Source organism: Geotrypetes seraphini, chromosome 3, assembly GCF_902459505.1.
Source record: "Geotrypetes seraphini chromosome 3, aGeoSer1.1, whole genome shotgun sequence".
Taxonomy (NCBI): Eukaryota; Metazoa; Chordata; class Amphibia; order Gymnophiona; family Dermophiidae; genus Geotrypetes; species Geotrypetes seraphini.
This window is the reverse complement of record NC_047086.1, coordinates 386,870,073-386,894,968: the sequence shown is the minus strand read 5'-3', so window position 1 is coordinate 386,894,968 and position 24,896 is coordinate 386,870,073. Positions and strand designations below refer to the sequence as shown.

Sequence of the window (24,896 nt, the reverse complement as noted above, 5' to 3'; positions counted from 1 at the left end):
GCCTTCTTTGCCGCCGCTGCGCATTGAGCCGACGGCTTTAGGGTCCGGTCTATCAGTACCCCCAGGTCCCTTTCTTGTTCGCTCTTTCTCAATGTTACACCTAACATTTTATATTCATGTTTCTTGTTTTTCCTGCCCAGGTGCATCACTTTGCATTTGTCTATATTAAACTTCATCTGCCATTTTTCCGCCCATTTCCCTAGCTGGTTCAAATCTCTCTGGAGTTCTTCGGTGTCCTTTTGTGACCCAACTGTCCAACATAGTTTTGTGTCATCTGCAAACTTAATTATATTACTTGTTGTTTCCTCCTCCAGATCATTAATGAAGATATTGAATAAGATGGGCCCAAGAACCGAGCCCTGGGGCACACCGCTTGTTACCTTCTCCCAGTCTGAGAACTTCCCATTTATGCCCACCCTCTGCAATCTATTCTCCAGCCATTTGCCTATCCATCTTAGTATATCCCCTTCTATTCCATGGCTTTGTAGTTTCCTCAGAAGCCTTGCGTGTAGAACCTTGTCGAACGCTTCCTGCACTACCCCCACCCGGATGACTGGTTCTGCTCTCCTGCACACACACACACACCCCCTCCCCATGACCGATGCTGCTCTCCTGTGCTCTCCCTCCTAATGACTGGCGCTGCTGCATTGATATCTACATTGATATCTGCATTGCTACATTCTATCCCACCACTGCCTGCATTCTCCTTACCCACTCCACCGCTCAATAAAGCCAACGTCAATACTCTGTCCTGAGCCAATGCAGGGTCTTGAGCATCTGCACATGCTCAAGACCTGTTGGCTCACGCCCCCTCCAAGAATCTCAGAGAAGGCAGGAACTGGGAAGGTCTTGAGCATGTGCAGATGCTCAAGTACCCGCACCGGATCAGCATACACAGTGACAGTAACAGCTTTCTTGAGCACCAATGGTTAAGGCCAAATCAGGGCCAATGGGGGGAAGTAGCAGTAGCACTGGAACCAGAAACGAACTTGACTTCAAAAGATGCTCTCTTCTTGTTGCAGTTGCTAATTCCCCTGTTACTACCATATCTCCCAGAAAATAAAACCTAGCATAATTTTTTAAGATGCTTCTAATTTAAGCTCTAGTTAAGATTGACCCCCAAAGTCCCCCCCCCACTGACTCTTTCCTTGACACTAGTGCTGCCCGATTTGCTGAAAAAAATCTGACTCATCGATTCAGCAACTCCCACCCCAATGAGAGATCTGACATATCTCCGCTCCAAGCCTCCAAAAACAGTTGCGGTGGCAGCACTCAAAATGGGCTGCTTCGCAGCCTTCCCTCTGCTGCATCACTGATAATGTCATCAGTGATGTGGCAGAGGGCAGGCCCCAGCGAGGCCAAATTGATTACTGTAATTTGATTTATAATGGAGTCACTGCAACAACATTATGACATCTAAGCAGTTTACAGTGGTTTTCTACATTATTTTTTACCTGTAATCTTTTAATCTGAACTGTATGTACCTCAGAGAACATTACGATCATTGACACAAAATCAACTTGTTCTTTGATTAGAGCAAGATTTGAGATGACAAGAGATTCAGCTTTTAATTATTTTACCCCAGCACTTTGGAATTTATTAGCTCAATATCTGTGATATAAATTAAATTTCAAAAAATTTAAAGTAGAGATAGGGAACAGGAGGATTATAGTTTAGATAAACAGACATTGTTTAAACTGCGGTTATTGTAAATGTTTTGTGCTAATAAAAATATTCAAAGAAAAAAATTTCTAATCTCAGGGCTCCTTTTATCAAGGCGCGCTACGGGGTTAGCGCGTCAGACATTTCATTACCCGCTAACCCCCGCAGCAGCCTAAAATCCTAACGCCTCATCAATGGAGGCATTAGGTATTAGCGCGGCAGGCGGTTTAACACGCGGTATTCCGCGTGTTAAACCGCTACCGCGCCTTTGTAAAAGGACCCCTCAGTTTATATTCAAGTCAACCTTTTTTTCCTTTTTTTATTGGGGGGGGAAGGTCACTTTGGCTTACATTCGGATTGTTTATATTTGAGTATATACAGTAAGTGAAAAAACTTTTCAGTCTCAAGAATTTGTCCAGGTAACTAATTAACAAACCAAATTCCTTTGAAAACTATCAATCCTGCCTTTATAGCTTTACATAGGTAACAAAGCAAAATATTTTCTGTATCTTCCATTTGTGACACTTTTTGACAATTAAATCTTTCTAGGTTTATACTCGTACCTCAGACACACTATCTTGTAAATTTCACTCTCTGGCCTTTAATCTCTCTCTTTGGGGCATGTCATCCTTGACATTTCTGGTTTGTCTCAAAGGCAATGGAGGATGAAAATGATTTGCTCAGCTTCTCTGCTTCTAGTCCCCTACTCTAGCAACTAGGCCATTCCATCTGAATGTTCTGAAAAGTTTCTTTATAGATTACAGTTGCTTCAGAATACAGCTGCTTGGTTAATCTTCTCAGTTGGAAAGTTGAAAGGGTTTCACCACTCTTGTGCAAACTGCATTGGCTATGTATTCCGATGACCTTCATATACCTGTGGGTTGTGACATCGCCGATCCACTGTATGTTAAACCAGGCAGGGCCTTGAGCATCTGCGCATGCTCAAGGCCTGCTAGCTCCCACCTTCCCTGAGAATCTCAGAGGGGGTGGGAGCCAGCAAGCCTTGATAATATGCAGATGCTCAAGACCCTGTCTGGTTCAACATACAGTGGATCAGCGGCAGCACAACCTATGAGTGTATGGAGGTCAGCAGATCTGCAGCGGCACCAACAGGTATATGGAGGTCAGGGATTCGGAGGGGGGGCATATATTATGGATAGCAGTTCTGGAGCGGGTGTGTCTTGTAGATAGCAGATAGAGGGGGGGTGCACTGGATAGTGACACCAGATCAGTATAGAGTCAGCGGCAGATGTCTTCAGGACTGAAAGGTAAAGTTCTCATTACTTGAACAATATTTTGAGGCACCAACCAATAGAGGTTGCTTTAATAAAGCTTGATGACAAAATGATATCAAACAATCAATATTTTTTTGTTTCAGTTTGGCATATTTTTAAAAACAAGGGTCTATCTGCCATAATTTTTTATTGCAAAATATTTAATGTGAGCAGTAACTTTTTGGTCCTGCTCCCTTCTGTGCTGCTATAGTAGGAAATCATTTCCAAAGTTGCTAACAGAAAAGTCAGTTACTCCTTTACGAGCTCCGTGTGGACTTTTTTATCTGGGTTAAAGTGGAAGTCAGGGATAGACTATACAGGCTGAATCAAACCAAGGTTCATTGAGCCTGCAAGCATCCTGTCTGCACAAGTGGCCTGTTTGGACCACAAGTACTGGTAAAACTTGGGGAATAGGGGGATAAGGAACAGGAGGTTTATGGTGGGAGGGATTATCTAAACAGATATTATTTAAACTGCTGTTATTGTAAACATTGTGTGGTATTACACTAAAAAAATATTTAATGTTAAAAAAAATTATGTTAAAACTTATGGCAAGGATGTCTAGCCTTTGTAGACTGAGTCACTAGGATCAGCCAAATTTCTAATCTTGGTTTATATTCGATTCAAGATTTTTTTTCCTCATTTTTGGGAGGAAAAGGGTCACCTTGGTTTATATTCAAGAATATATGGTACTTCATGGAGTAGTTGCAGCTTTAAATTGAAGTTTCCAAATGTCTAGAGCAGTGGTCGCAAACCGCGGTTCGCGAGCCGCATGTGGCTCTTTAGCCACTTGAGTGCGTCTTGCGGCTCAGCTAGGTAGAGCAGCGGTGCCCAACCTGCTTCCCTTCCCCGTAAAGAGGATGCTGAAGTGCCTGGCTGACCAACCTTTGCCACCCGACGTCAATTCTGACGTCGGAGAGGAAGTTCTGGGCCAGCCAATCGCTGCCTGGCTGGCCTGGAACTTCCTCTCCGATGTTAGAATTGATGTCGGGTGGGGAAGGTTGGTCGGCCCGGCGCTTCAGCGTCCTCTTTACAGGGAAGGGAAGCAGGGAGAGCTCATAACTCGGCGGCAGCCTGTTCCCTGATGGTGGTGGTGGCGGCCTACTCCCCAGCAGCGATGGCGGCCCGTTCCCCAATGGCGGTGGCTTGGGAGAGGGCAGGGAGACAGAAAGAAAGAAGGGAGACAGAAAGACAGAAGACAGACAGAAAGAAAGGGGGCATGGAGAAAAAAAGAAAGAAGGGGGCAGGATGAAAGAAAGAAAAAGGTGGGGGAGGGAATGAGGTCTGGAGGAGAGGAAGCATACAGGAGGCTGAAAGAAGAAGGGAAGAAATATTGGATGCACAGTCAGAAAAATAAATTGCAACCAGAGACTGTTGAAATTACCAGACAACAAAGGTAGGAAAAATTATTTTATTTTCAATTTAGTGATCAAAATGTGTACGTTTTGAGAATTTATATCTGCTGTCTATATTTTGCACTATGGCCCCTTTTACTAAACCACAATATCGGTTTTTAGCGCAGGGAGCCTATGAACATCGAGAGCAGCACAGGGCATTCAGCGCAGCTCCCTGCGCTAAAAACTGCTATCGTGGTTTAGTAAAAAGGGAGGGGGTATATTTGTCTATTTTTGTATAGTTACTGAGGTGACATTGCATAAAGTCATCTGCCTTGACCTCTTTGAAAACCTGAGGAATATAAATAATAATTAACATTTTCTCTGCATACAGTGAGCTTTGTGTTTTAATTTTATTGTTGGTAGATTTAATTTTATTGTTGGTAGATCATTTTGACTTGGCCACGAAGGTAAGGGGGAGGGTGGGGAGCTGCTGAAAGACATCTAGTAATCCTTGCAGGCTTGACTGTGCAGGGGATTATTTTTGTAAAATCATGTTTTGTTATGTGACTGGCATTATTTAGACTTTAATTTCTATGAATGAATAGAATGAAAATGATATAAAATTGCTTGCTTGTTTTTATGTGCGTGCGCTGAAGAGAAGTGGAGAGAGAGTGGGCTGAGGACGCTGAAGGGAAATGGGGAAGAGAGAGTGGGGAGAAGACGCTGATTTATAAATTGACAATTGTACAGAATATTGTTTCTTGTTACAATTTTAATATAATAAATTCAGTATAAAACTATTTGAGGCTTGTGTGGATGGGATCAGATGGTTTGCGGAGGCAGGGACCAAGCTTGTGGGGACGGAGACAAAATTTTTCCCCGTGTCATTCTCTAGGCTCTGCCACGAATTGATTTCGACTACGTGCGGGCGAGCGGTGTGTCAGTCGGGTTGACGTAGCCGTCATAACACAGGCGGGCGCGGGGTATGGCTCTCAAAAGAAATCTTAATTGTTGTACTGCTGATCTTTGGCTCTTTTGACTAATGAGTTTGCCTACCACAGGTCTAGAGTAATTAGGAAGAGTCAATTAGTCCAATCCTTATCAAGTTGTCCAGATTTGGAACAATCTTCCATTTTGGGTTTTGGCCAGGTACTAGTGACCTGGATTGGCCTCTGGGCTATTCTTATGGGTTCTGGAATCTTGCTATTCTTTGAGATGGTGGAAAGTTGCTAATCCTTGGATTTTGACCAGGTACTTGGGACCTGGATATTGGCCACTGTGAGAATGGGATACTGGGCTTGATAGACCTTTGGTCTGACCCAGTAAAGCTATTCTTATGTTCTTAGAAATAAGAAGACTTGATACATATATTATTTTTCACAAGGCATTAAAAAGTGCTATCCTTGATGTTCTTAAACAAATTGCTTATTATTTTGTATTCCCCTTAATAGATAAGATATTAGATAGTGCTGGGAAGGAACCAGCTGTCTGGGCACATGTAGGTACTAATGACAAAGGAAACTATGGGAGGGAAGTTCTGGAAGCCAAATTTAGACTTTTAGGTAGAAAGTTGAAATCCAGATCCTCCAGGGTAACATTTTCAGAAATGCTCCCCGTTCCATGCGCAGGACCCAAGAGGCAGACAGAGCTCTGAAGTCTCAATGCGTGGTTGAGACGATGGTGCAGGGTCGAGGGATTTAGATTTGTTAAGAACTGGGCTACCTTCTGGGAAAGTGGGATCCTATTCCAAAAGGATGGACTCCACCTTAACTAAGATGGAATCAGGCTGTTGGCGCTAACATTTAAAAAGGAGATAAAGCAGCTTTTGAACTAAGATGAAAGGGAAAGCCAACAGTCGACCAGGAGCAGATGCTTCGGTGTGGAGTATCCTTGAAGAATACTGTTGAATCAGAATATTAAGGGAGTCCCAATAGAGAGGTTTAAAAATGGTGAGAGAAAGCCAAGAGTGCTTACGAGGGAAGCAGAGTAAAAATGTCAAGTTATTCTTGTCATCTTCTCAGAAGCCTATAGGTGCTAGAAAAAAAACCCAGTTTGAGGTGTCTGTATACAAATGCTTGAAGTCTAAAAAATAAAGTAGGAGAATTAGAGTACCGTATTTTTCACTCCGTAAGACACACTCCCCCCCCCAAAAAAAGTGGGTAGAAATGTCAGTGCATCTTATGCAGCGAAGATACAAATTTTTACCATCCCTTTTTAAAACACCCCCCCAAGAAAAATAAGCAAACTATGCCGATATTAGTAATAAACCAGAAAGGACCAATACTAACTCTTCACCACGTTACTAAACTCCTTTTCCAACTTCTGCTCGTACACTGCTTCCCCTGGCTCTTGCCAGGCACCTCCTTCCTTCCTGATCTCCACTCCTTGCGCCAGGCTCCCCTCGCGTTACGATTTTCCAAACCAGAAACTGGGTAAATAGAGGAGGCTCGGCCACCTCCCATCTCTGTGCCGTTCGTCTCTGCAGCCAATGGTAAGCGGGTAGAGGTGAGCCGCTCCTGAGGTGCTGGGTCAAGGCGTCAGCATTCCGGCCGTTGGGCTTGAGCTGTGCCCTGGTCCACACATGTCACGTGCCAGCCTTCTGCTGGCATGAGGAGCAGTAAAGCTTTAGCCGCCAGTGCATGAGCAGCACCTCCCATCCCCATGCCCTTTATCTCCACAGCCAATGGGAGGCGGGTAGAGGTGAGCCGTTCCTGAGGTGCAAGGTCATGGCATCGGCGTCCCGGCCAATGGGCTTCAGCTGTGCTCTGGTCTGCGCGTGTTGCATGCCAGCCTTCTGCTGGTGCGACGAGCAGTAAAGCTTTAGGTGCCGGTGCATGAGCAGCAGGGGTCTTGCTTGACTTCGGAACCCTCGCCCAAGTTACTCCCCCTCACCTCATTCGCCGTGTCAGAGTCATGAGCAGGAGGAAGAGGATGAAAAAAATTTTTTAAATGAAAAAGAGGCGCATACAGAAAGGGGTAGCTCCACATGGCCAGAGTTTCCCGGTACCCCAGAGTTCTGGGTTTTGCAAAAATGAAAGGTGAGAGAAGTACTGGCCTGCTGCGGTTTGTGCTATTTCTCCTCTTTCTTCTGCAGGGCTTGAAGAAGAAGGGACCCACCGTGACAAACAAGGTGACTTTAAAGTCGATAATAATGAGAGGTATTAGTGAAGTTCAGTGTTTGTCAACTGCCTAGAAATGTTTTAATAGGCAGGTATAAATACAAATGAAAGGTACTGGGGGGGATTTAAAAAGGTAGGGGTGTGTAAAAAATTGTTAGTCGTCTGGGACTAACAGAGGGGGGACAGGGTACAGAGCCTGGCAGGGAGTGTGGGGTTAGATGCAGAGCCTGGCAGGGAGATTTTGGTTCAGAATTTTTTTTTCTTGTTTTTCTCCTCTAAATCTAGGGTGCATCTTATGATCAGGTGCATCTTATGGAGCGAAAAAAAACGGTATATAGCACTGAATGAGGAAGTAGATGTAATAGGCATATCAGAGACCTGATAGGAGGAAGACAATCAGTGGGATACTGTGTTACCTGGGTACAAATTATATCACAATGATAGAATAGATCAAATTGGAGGGGGGGGGATTGCGCTATATGTTAAAGAGGGAATTGAATGAAACAAAATAAACATTCTGCATGACACAGATAGCAGTATGGAATCTATATGGATAGAAATTCCATGTATGAAGGGAAGGAATATATGGGTAGGTTTATACTACTGTTCCCCGGGAAAGAATGAGCAGACAGACGAAGAAATGTTTTCAGAGATTAGGAAAGCTGGCAAATTGTGCAAAAGTATAATAATGGGTGATTTAAACTACCCTAGCATTGACTGGATAAATGTTACACCAGGGAGTGATAGGGAGGTTAAATTCCTTGATGTCATAAATGACTGCTTCTTGGAGCAACTGGTCCAGGAACTGACAAGTGGGAGAGCTTAGTGGAATGCAGGACATAGTATGCGAGGTAACTGTGTTGGGTCCACTGGGAAACAGTGATCATAACATGATCAAATTTGAGCTAATAACTGGAGTGACGCCGCTAAAGAAATCTACTGTAGTGGCATTTAATTTTCGAAAGAGCAACTATGATAAAATGAGGAAAATAGTTAAAAAGAAGCTAAAAGTGTCTGTGGCAAAGGTCAGAAGTGTAAACCAGGCATGGATGTTATTTAAAAATACCATCATGGAAGCCCAGACCAGATGTATTCCACATATTAAAAAAGGTGGAAAGAGAAAACAAGACTCAACGTGGTTAAAAGGCAAAGTGAAAGAGGCTATTGCAGCCAAGAAACATCTTTAAAGAATTGAAAAAGGATCCCAATGAAGAAAATAAGAAGAGATACAGCCCTGGCAAGTTAGATGCAAAGCAATGATAAAGAAAGCTAAACAAAAATATGAAGAACAACTTGCTAAAGAGAAAAAACTTATAGTAACAATTTTTTTCAGGTACATCAAAAGCATAAAACTTGTGAGGGAATCCGTGGGACCGTTAGATGATCAAGGAGTAAAAGAGGTGCTCAGTGAGGATAAGACCATAGCGGAGAGAGTGGATGAATTCTTTGCTTCGGTCTTTACAGAAGATATAAGAGATCTACCTGAACCAGAAATGGTTTTCAAGGGTGATCAGGGAAAAGAATTGAATGAAATCTCGGTGAACCTGGAAGACATACTAAACCAAATTAACAATTTAAAGAGTAATAAATCACTTGGACTAGATGGTATACATCCCAGGGTACTAAAAGAACTCAAATATGAAATTGCTGACATGCTGTTAGTGATCTGTAACCTGTCGCTAAAATCGTCTGTAGTATCTGAAGACTGGCCAATATTATGCCAATTTTTAAAAAGGGTTCCAGGGGAAATCCGGGAAATTACAAACCGGTAAGCCTGATCTGAATACCTGGCAAAATAGTGGAAACAATTAGAAGAAATAAAACCGTGGAACATGTAGACAAACATGATTTAATGAGACAGAGTCAGCATAGGTTCAGCCGAGGGAGGTCTTGCCACACCAGTTTACACCAGTTGTGACTTCTTTGATGGTGTGAAAAAAACGTGGATAAAGACGAGCCGGCTGATGTAGTGTATCTAGATTTCCAGAAAGCTTTTGACAAAGTTCCTAAGACGCTCCTGAGAAAATTAAAGAGAGTCATGGGATAGGAGGCAATGTTCAATTGTGGATTAAGAACTGGTTATGGACAGAAAATAAAGGGTAGGGTTAAATGGCCATTTTTCTCAAAGGAGGAGGATAAATAGTGGTGTGCCACAGGAATCTGTACCAGGACCGGTGATATTTAACTTATTTATAAATGATCTGGAAATTGGAACTACAAGTGAGGTAATTAAATTTGCAGATGACACTAAACTGTTCAAAGTTGTTAAAAGGCATGCGAACTATGAAAAACTGCAAGAAGACCTTAGGAAATTGGAAGACTATGCCTCCAAATGGCAGATTAAATTTAATATGGACTAATACAAAGTGATGCACATTGGGAAGAATAATTCAAATCATAGTTACCGGATGCTAGGATCCATCTTGAGGGTCAGCGCTCAAGAAAAAGATCTGGGTATCATTGTAGACAATACAGTACACTGAAACCTTCCGCCCAATATGCAGCCAAAAAAGCAACAAGATGCTAGGAATTAATAGAAGAGGAATGGTAAACAAGACTAAGAATGTTATAATGTCTCTGCATCGCTCAATGGTGCAACCTCACCTTGAGTATTGCATTCAGTTCTGGTCTTATTGCAAAAAAGTAAAGTGGTACTAGAAAAGGTTCAAAGAAGAGCGACCAAGATGATAAAGGGGATGGAACTCATCTCGTATGAGGAAACACTAAAGAGGTTAGGGCTCTTCAGCTTGGAAAAGAGACGGCTGAGGGGAGATATTATTGAAGTCTACTACAAATCCTGAGTGGTGAAGAACAGGTACGAGTAGATCGATTTTTTTACTGCATCAAGATTTACAAATACTAGGGGGACACTTAATGAAGTTACAAAGTAATACTTTTAAACCAATAGGAGGAAATATTTTTTCACTCAGAGAAGGGTTAAGCTCTGGAATGCATTGCCAGAGGATATGGTAAGAGCAGTTAATGTAGCTGGTTTATTAAAAAAACGGTTGGACAAGTTCCTGGAGGAAAAGTCCATAATCTGCTTTTTGAGACAGACATGGGATAAGCCACTGCTTTACCTGGATCAGTGGCATGGAATGCTGCTACTATTTGGGTTTTTGCCAGGTACTTGTGACTTGGATTGGCCACCATGAAAACGGGATACTGGGCTAGATGGACCACTGGTTTGATCCAGTAAGGCTATTCTTATGTTCTTATGTAGGGTTTTCTTTTTAGTTAGTTTAATTTGTTTGATATACCGCAAATATAAAAAATAAAAATTTTAAATCTAAGCGGAAATATAGAGAAATAGAAGACTATTGATTAGATTATAATTTGCATTCCTGTCACAACCAGAACTAGGCCCTGTGGTTTTCCTTCTTCTTGAGAAGTGAGGTGTTGGGGGAAACTATGAAAAAAGTGAATGAGACTATGGAAAGAAGTCCCTGATCTCCCGGCTCAGGAAGCACTGCACCTGTAACTAAGGGGTCAAATCATTTGCATCTGGATTCCTCAGATCAGGGTCAGGCAACACATGCATAGTGGCAGAGTGAATCTAAGATGTTCCCAAAGGAGTACTGAGGGATGCCATGGAGGTAGATTGGGACTGCGCAGGGAGAGAACACACGTGTCTGAAATCCAGAGCGCAAAAATTTAAAAATTCTGAAAAGGTGTCCGGTTCCTGGGGCATAAACTATGCATTTCTGAGGCTGTGCAGGGTCTGCAACCTGGTGGATGAAATTACCAGCCTTGCAGAGCCCCAAAAACCATGAAGGCCGCCCCACCGGGATAGCTGAGCATTTGGTTACCTGCTTCAGCAGGGGAGAGGCTAAGCTGGACGCTGTGGCATGTGGCACAAAAACACTCTAAAAACGTTAAATTAGCACAATCCTAGCAAGAATCCACATGAGGAGAGCCCAAGGACTCCATCCCAGTAAATTTCTAGGCAAAACTTGCAGTTTTGAAGAAGCAGGGAGCTTTAGAAAATACAATCACCAAAAATCAAAGATGGCTCCCATCACAAAATTCACGCCAAAATCACAATATTTTTCACACTTCCCAAACTCTAAAAATAGCAACTTCAGGATTTTTCAGGAGGTGGGAACATAGGGAAACATTTAGAAACACTCAAAACCCCACTTTTCCAACCTCCCGTCTCTCACAGGGTGTCAGCCTGTGTACTCACTGTGACCTGACAGAATCAGTGCTGCAGCCTGCTTTCAGCTCTCTCATAGAAGCTAGATTAGAAAATTCACTGCCACAATGCTGGGAATAGTTCAGGAAAGCTGATCTTCGGGCTGCCAAACTCCCATGGCTGACTATACCTCAGCCCTGCATATGGTACGGGCAGAGACGTGATGACACAGCCGGCACCATGCGAGACACCGCCAAGCCTCCTAAGGGCGCCTAACAGCCTGCGTTTGACCCCTGATTAACAGAAGGTGAGACCACATTAGGGGCGGCCCTGATCTCCGGAGAAAACTATGCAGACTGGCTAACAGGTAGCCAGTAGGATCAGCCTGTCAGGTACAGACCGAAATCTGTGAATTTTCAAGCAGGCAGAGCTTCAAAATCGCTCCAAGCACTAAAATACCCAAAAAGGGAATGAAATTACATCGAATAAAAATAATAAAATAGGGAGGGTAGAACCAACACATCTGCAGAAAGAAACAACTGTAGAGGGAGCTAAACAGCACAGGGAAGTACTATAGAGGCAGAATGAAAAATCCGGAGTGGATTTCTTCTGAAGCATGTGGCTAAAGGGAAATAACCCCACTGTCTAGAATGTCTCACTTATTGTACTGGAATAAGGTATTTCCATCCTACAAACTGGCAGAATGAGTCTTGAGAATATGTGAGAGCAAAATAAGAAGAAACCCTGGAATTAAAAAAAAAAAAAAAAAAATTTTCTACCAGCCTTTGTCTAAATATATTTTGGAATATAAACAAAGTAGATTATATTTCACTTATTGCAACATTCAGAAATAGGGTCTCACATTCTATATTATAATCTGGTTTATTTGCCATAGAGCAGAACTTTTTACCATAATGCAGAAAGGATAGTGGATGCATGGAAAAGCCTCCCAGTGAAGGTAGTGAGGGGGGGGGAAGACAGTATCTGAATTAAAAAAAAAAAAAAGGCACAAAAACAGGATCTCTGAAGGAGAACAAATCGTAGAACTGAGCAGTTGGTATGGATGAGCAGACTGGATAGGCCATAAGGCTTTTTACCAACGGCATTTTCCATGTTTAAGTTGTAGATGACAGTCCAGTAAAAAAAATATCACAACATCCATCCGTACAAATGTCCCTATTCTTTTTCAGTTGATACCGCTATGTTATGGTCTACAACTTGCAAACATTCAGTATTTGTTTTCTTGAGAATATCGTGATGTACATTTACTGTGGCTCAATGAACTTACTTTTCAAGATGAACTGTAATCAGTGGAGAACACAGGTTGGCAGAGGCATCTGCCAAACCTAGGGTCACGATGGTCTCATATAACCGATTCACTGTTTCAACATCACCTTGTAAAGCTGCAGTATTGAGGATGTGGAAAATGGTCTTGACACTTGAACCTTTGATGGAAACCTCCTTCTCTTTCATCTCCTTTAGAATGTTAATAGCGTCTACAATGAAATAACACATGTAGGGAAAACAAACTGTTATTAAAACAGCATTTCAAACCCAGCAGGAATGTAAATTCTGGTGTATAATGCCGATTTCAAGTTAATTACTACTTGCATTTCTAAACGAGACTACAATTATAAATCCACAATAGCATGGTTTTATCATTTCTCTGCAACTGCGACTACAAATTATAGATAGGAACTGTGTGCCCACTCTGTACCACATAACCCGGTACAGTCTGCCCTATAGCTGCGAGATCCTACTAAATGGATGCTTTTATCGTTCAGTACTAACATCTGCTAAATCACACCATTGTTTCTTCAGCAGATGGCTTGTCACGAGGCCAGATAATAAAGATGTGTTTACACTATATATACAGCCAGACTAATGGTCTGATACCGATAGGGCCTGTTTGCTGTGTCGATACTAATTAGCAAAGCAGAGCCAATGAAAGCTTTCCAACAGCCTGCATGTTAAAACATTAGGTTCATTAAGCTTCATTAGGGAGGCAGAAATCAACATTTTCCTGTAAGGAATAAGCAAAGTGGATTTTTCCAATGCTGGTTTTAATTATTGCACAGGAACCCTCCCCCCTCACACACACACATTTGACCACTTTACAGAAAATTCATGCTAGAAAAGCAGACTACGTCCAACATTAAAATAACACTTCCTCCATGTCCTCTCAGTGCAAAATTTGTGAACATGATCTACCGTAACTTGAATTCATTTGCGGGGAAGCTGCTCTTAGTATGTGAACCACTTAAGTTTTACATATATTCTTTTAGTGATGGAAATCAAAGCAAGATCATTTCTTTTCCAGAAGAAACGTGACTTCAAATACTGCTGCCCTGCACATCCCTAGAACAGAAGTATTTTTAAGGAGAATGAGGAGCAGCAAAAAGTGTATCAAATAAGGCTGCTGTCCCACTGGAGGATCTCAACTAGTGCCATGCTCTGCTCTGAAGAATCCCTCGTCCTCCTTTCCGTGAAGGCAGGACCCGGCAACGAGAAAGGCCCGAAGTAAGCAAGAGCAGCAAGTTGTAAACTTCCCTCTGTCGCTGCCCTTTGGGAGATAGGTCAGCGACCAAGGGAAACTTGCAACTTGCCTTTGTCTGTAGCGAATTTGCCGGGTGTGTGAGACGGGGGGGGGGGGGGAATGGGAGGAGTAATGCTGCTGCACCCAATTAGGGGGGAGGGGGAAGAGAAATGCTGCTTCTGCTGTGCCCAATTGGGGGGGGGAGAGAAATGCTGATGATACTGCTGTACTCAGTGGGGGGGGGGGAAAGAGAAATACTGCTGTACCCAATTGGGGAGAGAGAGGGAAGGAGGGAGAAGGAAGATCAGGAAAAGGAGGAAAGAGATGCAAAGACCATGGGACGGAGGGAAAGGAGATACCATACCATGGAGTGGAAGAGAGAGATGTCAGGGCATATGGGGGGGGGGAAGCAGGGCCAGATTAAAGGATAGGCCCTGTAGGCACAGGCCTAGGGCCCGAAATAGTCAGGGGGGCCTGCCAGTGCTGAGCTTTGGGGCCTCACCCTTGCTGGATTCGCTGGCAGCAGCAGCAGCCTCATCATCATCCCGGGCGAATCCCAACCCGATCCGACCCTCCTATCTCTCCCTCCTTCCCTCATCAGTGACGTGCCAGAGGGAATCACGGCAGTAGAAAGTCCTGAAGCAGCCTGTTTAGAGTCTCGTGATGGGAGGGAGGGAGAGTTAGGAGGGTCGTGGGGGGGAGAGTAGCAGTCTGCCCCGGGTGTTCGACCTGGCGTCATGAACTTCTTCGGCTAGCATCAGCATTTACAATTCACTGCTGTTGCCAGCTTCAGGCCTTCCTCTCCGCCGGGTCCTGCCTACTTCTGTTTCCATGAAGGCAGGACCCGACAGAGAAGAAGGCCCGAAGCTGGCAACAGCAGCAAATTGTGAATGCTGCTGCCTGAAGAAGTTCATGACGCCAGGTCATGGGTGACAGAAGGAGGAAAGGGAGCAGAGGGGGATAGACTTGCTGCACCCAACTGGAGGGAGAAAGAAGATGAGGGAGGGAATGGAATGAGATGCCAGGGATTGGAGGGAAGGGAGGGAGGAAGAGATGCCAGGGCATGGAGGGAAGGAGGAAAGTATGCCAGACCAAGGGAAAAGGAAGGAGGAGAAGACAAAGCATGGAGTGGGAGGGAGAGATGGAAGAAAAGGAAAGGAGTGAGATGCTAGAGAATCAGGGAAGGGAAGATACCAGACTATGGGGTGCGAAGGAAAGAAAGGAGAAGAGAGAGATGCCAGAGCATAGGGGACGGGATGGTGACAGAGAGAGAAAACTGGAGAGGTGGCAGAGCTGAAATCAATCATGTACAAAGGAGAAGAGAAGGGGCACAGTATAGACAGTTTATTGAAGGAGCATAAAAAGAGGGAAGATGCCATATGGAACGGGGAGAGGGCAGACAGTGGATGGAAGGGGCTGATGCTGTATGGAAGACAGAGCGGACAGAAGCTGGCTAGAAAGAAGAGTGAAGACAAGATGATTAAAGCAAAAACGACAAAAGGTAGAAAAAATTGTTTTGTTGCTTTACGTAGAATCAAGTAGTATTGTATCTATTGATTAAAGTTTATAAATAGGAAATAGAAATAAGGCAGTTTTTTGGAGACTAAACCCCTTTCCTCAGGTCAGGACAGGATACCATAACAGCAGGGGTGCCCAAATGGTCGAGTGCGATCGACCAGTAGATCGCAAAGGCAATGTGAGTCGATCGCGTTGCCTTGGCAATCTTTTTCTTCCTGCCTCCCTGAGCCAGGCCAGGCGCGTAGAAGCGCCGGACTCACAAGACTTCACTTCCGACGTCAATTCTGACGTCAGAGAGGAAGTTCTGGGCCAGCCAATCGCTGCCTGGCTGGCTTGGAACTTCCTCTCCGTCGTTAGAATTGACATCAGAGGTGAAGTCTTGAGAGTCCGGCGCTTGTACATTCCTGGCCTGGCTCATGGAAGCAGGGAGAAATCGGCATGGTGGCTTAGGGGGTAGGGAAAGAATCGGGGAAGTGGAGAAATTGGCGCGATGGCTTGGGGGGGGCGGGGGAAGAGAGAAAGAAGAGACAGAAAGAAAAGGGGAGGGGCAGAAAGAAAAAATATTGGATTTATAGTTAGAAGAAGGAAGTGCAAACAGAGACTCATGAAATCACCAGACAAAAAGATAGGAAAAATGATTTTATTTTCAGTTTAGTGATCAAAATGTGTCTGTTTAGAGAATTTATATCTGCAATAGCGGTTTTTAGCGCAGGGAGCCTATGAGCATCGAGAGCAGCACAGGGCATTCAGTGCATCTCCCTGCTCTAAAAACTGCTATTGCGATTTAGTAAAAAGGGAGGGGGTATATTTGTCTATTTTTGTATAATTGTTCCTGAAGTGACATTGCATAGATTCGTCTGACTTGACCTCTTTGAAAACCCACGGAATATAAATGATAATTAACATTTTCTCTGCATACAGTGTGCTTTGTGGGTTTTTTTTTTTAATTTTATTGTTGGTAGATCATTTTGATTGGTCATTTTAAAAGTAGCTCGCAAGCCCAAAAAGTGGGCACCCCTGCTGTAGAAGCAAGGACAAAGTGGAAATGTCCAATCAAGATGGTGCACAAAAACAGTGTCTTTCAACTCATCTGATAAATCCAATGGTCTTTATTAATCCAAAACAAAATCGTACATCCAAAGCAACTCAATGACTCGACATGATCACGTTTCGGCCATCCGGCCTGCATCAGGAGTCTTAGAAGTCTTTGGGTAGCAAGTAGTCTTTAAATGGCAAATGGTCAAAAGTGAAACAATCATACCATTGCTCCAAGTCTGTAAATGCTGCAAAACCACACAACCTCATGTTCTTTACAGATTTTACTAACCACTTTAATGTACTAAACAAAAAATTACAAGGCATGGGAAAAAAAGCAGAAAGCATGTTTAGTGACATCAAAGCTTTTGAGAGAAAATTGCATGTTTTTGAAAAAGACCTTGAGAGTGGTGGACAGCTAAAATATTTTCCCAACCTAAAAATACATTTGGATAATTCTACAACATTTGTGGACAGTCATAAAAAACACCAGGAAATCCACAAAGCATATTCCACCATTGTAGCCGAAGCAAAGGAGAATTTTAGTAAAAGATTTTCTCAGTTCCGTAAGATGGAGACAACCCTTTCATTTATAACTTCCCCAGAAAAGTCCACATTTGAAGATCTTGATCTTTCCTGCTTACAGTGGTTGGATATTCAAAATTTGGAAATGGAGCTACTGGAATTTCAAGAAAGCTCTATCTGGAAAAGTAAATTCAATGACCTGCATGCGGCTCTTGAACGTATTGAGTGTGAAAGGGTGACAAATGAAATCACTGCTAGCAGTTCTGAAAATGAAATCCTAAAAGCGTGGAATTCTCTGCCAGACAATTTTAAGTCCATGAAAGCACTTGGGATTGCTCTTCTTACTTTGTTTGGGTCATCCTATGCTTGTGAGCATCTGTTTTCGGCTTTGAATCATATAAAATCTGATGCTAGAAACAGATTAACGGATGACATGAGTGCTGCATGTGTTGCTCTGAAATTAACGCACTATGAGCCAAGGATTGACAAGTTATCAGCATGCATGCAACAACAAAAATCACATTAATTTTTTTCAGAGCATGCCCAATGCATATGTTTACATGAAGCAGTATTTTCAGTTTGCAGTTAAGACACTTTCTAAGTTATTTAAATATTATTTAAAGATGTTATTTAAAAAAGGGACTTTACATGGCCCTGTTGTATTCCAATCTGGAATTTCCAATAAAAACGGTTGGTTTAATTGAAAGCTCTTTTGTTTTCTTTACATCATATTATTAGAAATGTAATGATTTAACTATTTTCTAATTTGATTGTAAATTTTAGAAAAAAACATGTATAAACTCTTTGGGAATACACACCGAGTCTTGACACAGTTAACAGTTTTAAGAAGTTTATCTTTTTTTTTACTCAGGATACATTTGACATGTTATGTGAATAATACATTTAAAATATATTGTGTAACTGAATCAAATTCTTCCTAAATTCATTAAATTGAATGAAATCATTAAAACATTATAAATTGCCAATAAATTGAAATGAAAACCAAAGGATTGTGAATCAAATTAATTCTCTGACAATACAAAGATTCCAACCTTTAAAAATGATGTTACATAGTTCAGGCAACTTTATAAAGAGTTTTTAGATACTAAAATCTTGTTATTAAGGTTTAATTGACGTGCTGGCACTTTGAGGAAATTCTTTGGTTTTGTGCGGCAGTTTGGGCACTCGGGCTCAAAAAGGTTAGCCATCACTGGTCTAGGTCTTTGCCCCATAGGACTGCTTGGTGAGAGAGAAAGAGAAAGAGCACTTCCTGCTGAGAAAACCAGGGTGGAAGGAGGCTAAACTGTGCATAGGTTTGGATTCATATATCTTTTCATGAAAAATTTTTGAATGATAAAAACAAACAAGCCAGATGATACAACACAACAAAGTAAATACAGACAGAAAAAAATAACGGCAGATACAGACCATATGACCTATCTGGTCTATTTCACCTCTCACTGAAAATAAAATTATAAATATATCAACTCCTAAGTTCTGTTAGCTTTGGGAAATGTATATAGCAGATGCCTTTGTATTGTGTTCAAAAGAAAAGGAAATGCATTTCTAGTTTTATTTCTACAGTGTTGAGTACTTGCTGACCTTTGCTGTGGCTGGTGGGATCCCCAAGCACCGCCATCAGAGGACCTCCTCTAAAGACGGCCAGAACTCCCCTCCACCAAGCACGGCAGTCGCTGGCAGCATCCATGAACCAGCATCTGTGACTCAGGGATGATACTGCTGCCTGCCAAGCTGGCAAAAAGGAGCCCCGGCCACCTGCAGAGGAAGCCCTCAGCTATCACAGCTTGGGGGATCCTCATCAGCTGAGTATTTATATTTTATATTTACATTAGAGGCTCTGGTAGAAACCCGTTTCCAAAGTATGTATTATTCCCCAATTAATATTTCCAAATTAATAAAGTGTCTTTGCTTATTTGTAAATGGGTCTCTACCAGAGCCTTTAATTCAGTAGCATAATTAAAGGAAATAACTACTTCTGAAGTTTATAGGGACGGGCGGGGATGGATTTGATTTCTGTCCCCGCACAACTCCCTAGTCCAGAATCACAAAGAGCTGTATTGGGAATCGAACTCACAACTTTAGGGTGCTGAGGCAGCTGCTCTAACCATTAGGCCACTCTGTCTGCCACCAAACTTATTCGCCACAGCACAAGAGTTAAAAATCTACAGCCCAGATTCTGTAAAAGGCGCCAGTCGCTTGTCAATCACATTTAGGAATCATTAACAGAATTGCAGCTACTAGTGTCTAAGAAAAAACTTAGGCACCGGTAACGTAGGCCAGGGTTTTAAAAGGCCTAAGTTTTTGCGAGAATCGTGTGTAGTGGCGCCTAAGGTTATTCTCCGCTCATAAACATGCCTACTTTGATCTTAGATGCCACTAGTAACCATGCTGTAGGTGCAATTCAAGTGCCTACTTTTGTTTTTAAATCGGTTTTAAATGATGCGTTCAATTACCGTGCCAATTAATGCAATTAAGTTAGGTGCTGGTAGGCATGATCTAGGTGCCTATTAGCACTAACTTTCAGCAAGGTTTACAGAATATGGCCCTAAGAACCATCTGTGCTCTGGAAAATTGGGAATATGAAGGAAGACACATATCGATTTAAACGATATTTAGGAACTATGATTACACATATATGTTGGTCATATTAGATTTGATTTTATCTCATTTTCTATATACCACCTACAAGCCATGTTTCCAAGTTCATTTAATCTTTGATATATCGTTTATCAAAAACATACCTAAACAGTTTAAAATTAAAATAAAATTGTTAAAATAAAATATAAGCTTAAGAGTAAAAAGTGTGTGTGGGGGGGGAACGACAATACAAATAGACTTAATGGACTAAAATGAAAAATGGGAAAAGGTAAGAGCTTAAATACAATTAAAAAAAAAAAAATCTTAAAAGGAAGGGAAGGAACAGAGGGGATTTTATGATCTATGCACCATAAAATATGGTTGCTCCCCTTTGATTTTATTTTTGTATGTACTTTCAAAAACAAAAACAGTTGTTCAACTTTTCCTAGTTTTGGGCATCATCTATATTGGATTTTTATATATTTATGGTAATCTGAAAAGACTGCAACTTATTCAAAACATAACGGAAAAACTGATATCTGGAAACATAAAAATGATCATGTGACCCCTTTGTTTAAGGTACTCCATTGGCTTCCCGTGTTCTGGAGAATTCAATTCAAATTCATTCGTATAATTTTTAAAATTTTATACGGGATCTTTGCCCCTTTAATTCCTGTCTCTTTCAATTCTTGTTTACCTTTTCATTCAAGAAATACTCAGAAATATAAACTTGGTTATCTATCAGTTAAAAGAATCAAAACTATATTCAATTTTTGCAAATCTTTTGCTTTCTTATCTGCAAAAATTTGGAATGAGCTTCCTTCAGAGATTAGGTTACTAGCTCAAATAACAACCTTTCGAAAAATGTTGAAAACATATTTATTTCAAAAATCTCTGGTTGATTCTTCCATTTTAAGATAAGTGTAGGATAGAAATTATCTAATTTGTTGAGCCCTTTTACAAGGGATGAATTGGTATATAAAGTCAAGGATTGGATTTTTCTGGTTTTCACATTTATTTAGTTTTTTTTTTTCCTGTGACATCGTTCCTTGATGCAACATGAAGTATTAGAATTTCTATTTAAAGCTATACAATAATCAAAGTATTCCAAAATTCTGGCTGGTGTGCTGCTGAATTCCTTTTTATTTGATCTATCCATTTCCTCCTTTTCTCTAGGATTTCAGTGCAATCAGAACTGACCTGTTGGAGTACAGTGTAATAAGTCTTCACTGGTAATGACTCACAGTTCTACCTTTATTTTACATCCTGTCTCAACTTACTATGCCCAGTAACTAAGTATGGGTCTTTATTTTAAAGCACATGCAAAAATAAAACACAACTGCAAACTTTTCTGAGGTAAGTTTAGCTTAAAGTAAGTCTAAACTAAACTAAACCTTAAGTTTGTATACTGCATCATCTCCATAAAGATAGAGCTCGGCACGGTTTACAGGTAATTCAATAAATGAGGGAAGGACATAATAAGGAATTAGAGGTTATGAAGAGGATAGCTAGCTTTACATTTTAAATAGACAGCTTTACGTTTTGGAGAAAAGCCAGGTTTTCAGATGCTTTCAGAATAATTGGAATGAGCCTAGGTTCCGCAGCGGGGCAGGGAGGTTATTCCAAAGCTCAGTGAATTTGAAGAAAAGGGTTTTCCCTAATTTACCTGCATACATGACGCCTTTTAATGAGGGGAAAGATAGTTTGAATATGTGGGCAGATCTGGTAGTGTCAGGTCTCTAAGAATTCCAGGATAGTGGGATTAGGGGAGGAAGAATGCCATGTAGGATCTTGAATATTAGGCAGGTACATTTAAAGTGAATCCTAGAAATCACCGGAAGCCAGTGAAGTTTTAACAGAAGCGGGGAAACATGATTGAATTTGTTTTTTGCGAAGATCAACCTAGCCGCAATGTTCTGGATCCGCTGAAGTCTTTGAAGATTTTTCTTGGTTAGACTTAGATAGATGGAATTACAATAGTCCAATCTGGAAACAATGATTGATTGACCTAGTTCATAAAGGAAAATGGAAACAGAGGCGAGTCATGTGTGCAAGTGCCAAGATTTCTCTTGAATGACAGCCGTTGCTCTAACCATTAAGCCACTCATTATTAACAACTCAGCTTCATGGATGCTTGGAGCACAACACATACCTAATAGCTACAAAATCTATTCCAGAATTGTCCTGGACTTCTGGAGGTCCTGGGGCAGTGTACAAGTGCAGATCTATAAACAGGTTTAATTCCTAGGTTTTTTCAACAGAGATTTCATTTTAAATAAACACGTCTAGAATACAAACATTAAAGAAAATAACAGAAGGTTAAAAAAGTTGGATTTCCATAGTTCCTTACAAGGCTCTACTGAACCCTCATACCTACTTAGAAAAAACCCAAAACCAAACAAACAACAAAAAAACCCCAGCCATTAGTCTAGGCACATCAGCAATTTGTGCCAGAAGCCATGATATTCAAACTCAATCCAAACAGCAATGCTAATAAAACCTAGCTGCAAAAATGCAAAAAGCACTGAGCTGTGCAAATGTAAATGACAAGCTTGCCAAGCCATTAAAACTAATGGCCTGCACTGTCCAAGCATCTCTGGTTGAATTCACATGCAAATTTGTATGCAAAATGTTCAAGCACTTTGCAGGACATGATATACCATTAATATCCAGTCACATTTTCATTCTAGTGGCAGATACTTTTATTACATAGCAGGAATGTGCAATGAGGGAAACCAGCAACTTACCTTCCAGTTTACCATGCTTCCCAAGAACCTTCACCAGCGCCAGGTACTTGAAGGTGTCTAAAACAACAGATGAATCTTTGCAGGTGCTAAAAAATTAAACAATGAGAGTGATTACACTGGGAGGATGAATGCTAGCAATGTCTTCCTTTTGAGATTTAACAAAATGTTCAGAGCAACAATATACACAATTATGAACTTCAAAGAAGAAAAAAAGGTTGAAAGGATAATAGGCTATGTATTTAAACTGTTCAGAAATCAAACTCGACAGTTTCATACATATCCTTTCATCTTCTAATTAGCACACACCGATAGGCAAACTTTTATTTATTTATTCATTCAATTTTCTATAACATTCTCCCAGGGGAGCTCAGAATGGTTTTCATTAATTTATTCAGGTACTCAAGCGTTTTTCCATGTCTGTCCTGGCAGGCTCACAATCTATCTAATGTAGCTGGGGCAATGGCGGATTAAGTGACTTGCCCAGGGTCACAAGGAGCAGTGGGGGTTTGAACCCACAACCTCAGGGTGCTGAGGCTGTAGCTTGAACCACTGTACCTCACTCCAATACAGTATCAGAAGTGAGCCAAGTATAGAACAATGAAGCCATTGTGACATTGCCGAAGAGGTTGGATTTTATTGGTGGAATGAGGCATTATGACATCATATGACATCAGGGAAAGGGATTGAGACTTGCATACTGCCACACTCAAAGTGGTTACATACAAGTACTTCAAGCATTTTTCCCTATCTGTTCTGGTGGGCTCACAATCTATCTACCTGGGGCAATGGGGGATTAAGTGACTTGACCATGGTCACAAGGAGCAGTGGGGGTTTGAACCCACAACCTCAGGGTGCTGAGGCTGTAGCTTGAACCACTGTACCTCATTCCAATACAGTATCAGAAGTGAGCCAAGTGTAGAACAATGAAGCCATTGTGACATCACTGATGAGGCTGGCTTTTATTGGTGGAATGAGGCATTATGACATCAGGGAAAGGGATTGAGACTTGCATACTGCCACACTCAAAGTGGTTACATACAAGTACTTCAAGCATTTTTCCCTATCTGTGCTGACGGGCTCTATCTAATGTACCTGGAGCAATGGCGGATTAAGTGACTTGCCCAGGGTCACAAGGAGCAGTGGGGGTTTGAACCCACAACCTCAGGGTGCTGAGGTTGTAGCTTGAACTACTGTACCTCACTCCAATACAGTATCAGAAGTGAGCCAAGTATAGAACAATGAAGCCATTGTGACATTGCCGAAGAGGTTGGATTTTATTGGTGGAATGAGGCATTATGACATCATATGACATCAGGGAAAGGGATTGAGACTTGCATACTGCCACACTCAAAGTGGTTACATATAAGTACTTCAAGCATTTTTCCCTATCTGTTCTGGTGGGCTCACAATCTATCTACCTGGGGCAATGGGGGATTAAGTGACTTGACCATGGTCACAAGGAGCAGTGGGGGTTTGAACCCACAACCTCAGGGTGCTGAGGCTGTAGCTTGAACCACTGTACCTCATTCCAATACAGTATCAGAAGTGAGCCAAGTGTAGAACAATGAAGCCATTGTGACATCACTGATGAGGCTGGCTTTTATTGGTGGAATGAGGCATTATGACATCAGGGAAAGGGATTGAGACTTGCATACTGCCACACTCAAAGTGGTTACATACAAGTACTTCAAGCATTTTTCCCTATCTGTGCTGACGGGCTCTATCTAATGTACCTGGAGCAATGGCGGATTAAGTGACTTGCCCAGGGTCACAAGGAGCAGTGGGGGTTTGAACCCACAACCTCAGGGTGCTGAGGCTGTAGCTTGAACTACTGTACCTCACTCCAATACAGTATCAGAAGTGAGCCAAGTATAGAACAATGAAGCCATTGTGACATTGCCGAAGAGGTTGGATTTTATTGGTGGAATGAGGCATTATGACATCATATGACATCAGGGAAAGGGATTGAGACTTGCATACTGCCACACTCAAAGTGGTTACATACAAGTACTTCAAGCATTTTTCCCTATCTGTTCTGGTGGGCTCACAATCTATCTACCTGGGGCAATGGGGGATTAAGTGACTTGACCATGGTCACAAGGAGCAGTGGGGGTTTGAACCCACAACCTCAGGGTGCTGAGGCTGTAGCTTGAACTACTGTACCTCACTCCAATACAAGTGAGCCAAGTATAGAACAATGAAGCCATTGTGACATTGCCGAAGAGGTTGGATTTTATTGGTGGAATGAGGCATTATGACATCATATGACATCAGGGAAAGGGATTGAGACTTGCATACTGCCACACTCAAAGTGGTTACATACAAGTACTTCAAGTATTTTTCCCTATCTGTGCTGACGGGCTCACAATCTATCTAATGTACCTGGAGCAATGGCGGATTAAGTGACTTG

General features: G+C 41.9%; 1 protein-coding gene across 1 annotated transcript in view; it reads right to left on the bottom strand.

The window, feature by feature from the left end:
• Positions 1–24,896, bottom strand: part of LRPPRC (leucine rich pentatricopeptide repeat containing) — a 318,251-nt gene that overhangs the window by 176,696 nt on the left and 116,659 nt on the right. Inside the window, exons 22-23 of the mRNA XM_033937468.1 lie at positions 22,487–22,572; positions 12,816–13,023 (exon numbers count right to left, since the gene is read on the bottom strand). Of these exons, the coding sequence (XP_033793359.1) occupies positions 12,816–13,023; positions 22,487–22,572 (294 nt within the window). The remainder of the gene's footprint in view (positions 1–12,815; positions 13,024–22,486; positions 22,573–24,896) is intronic.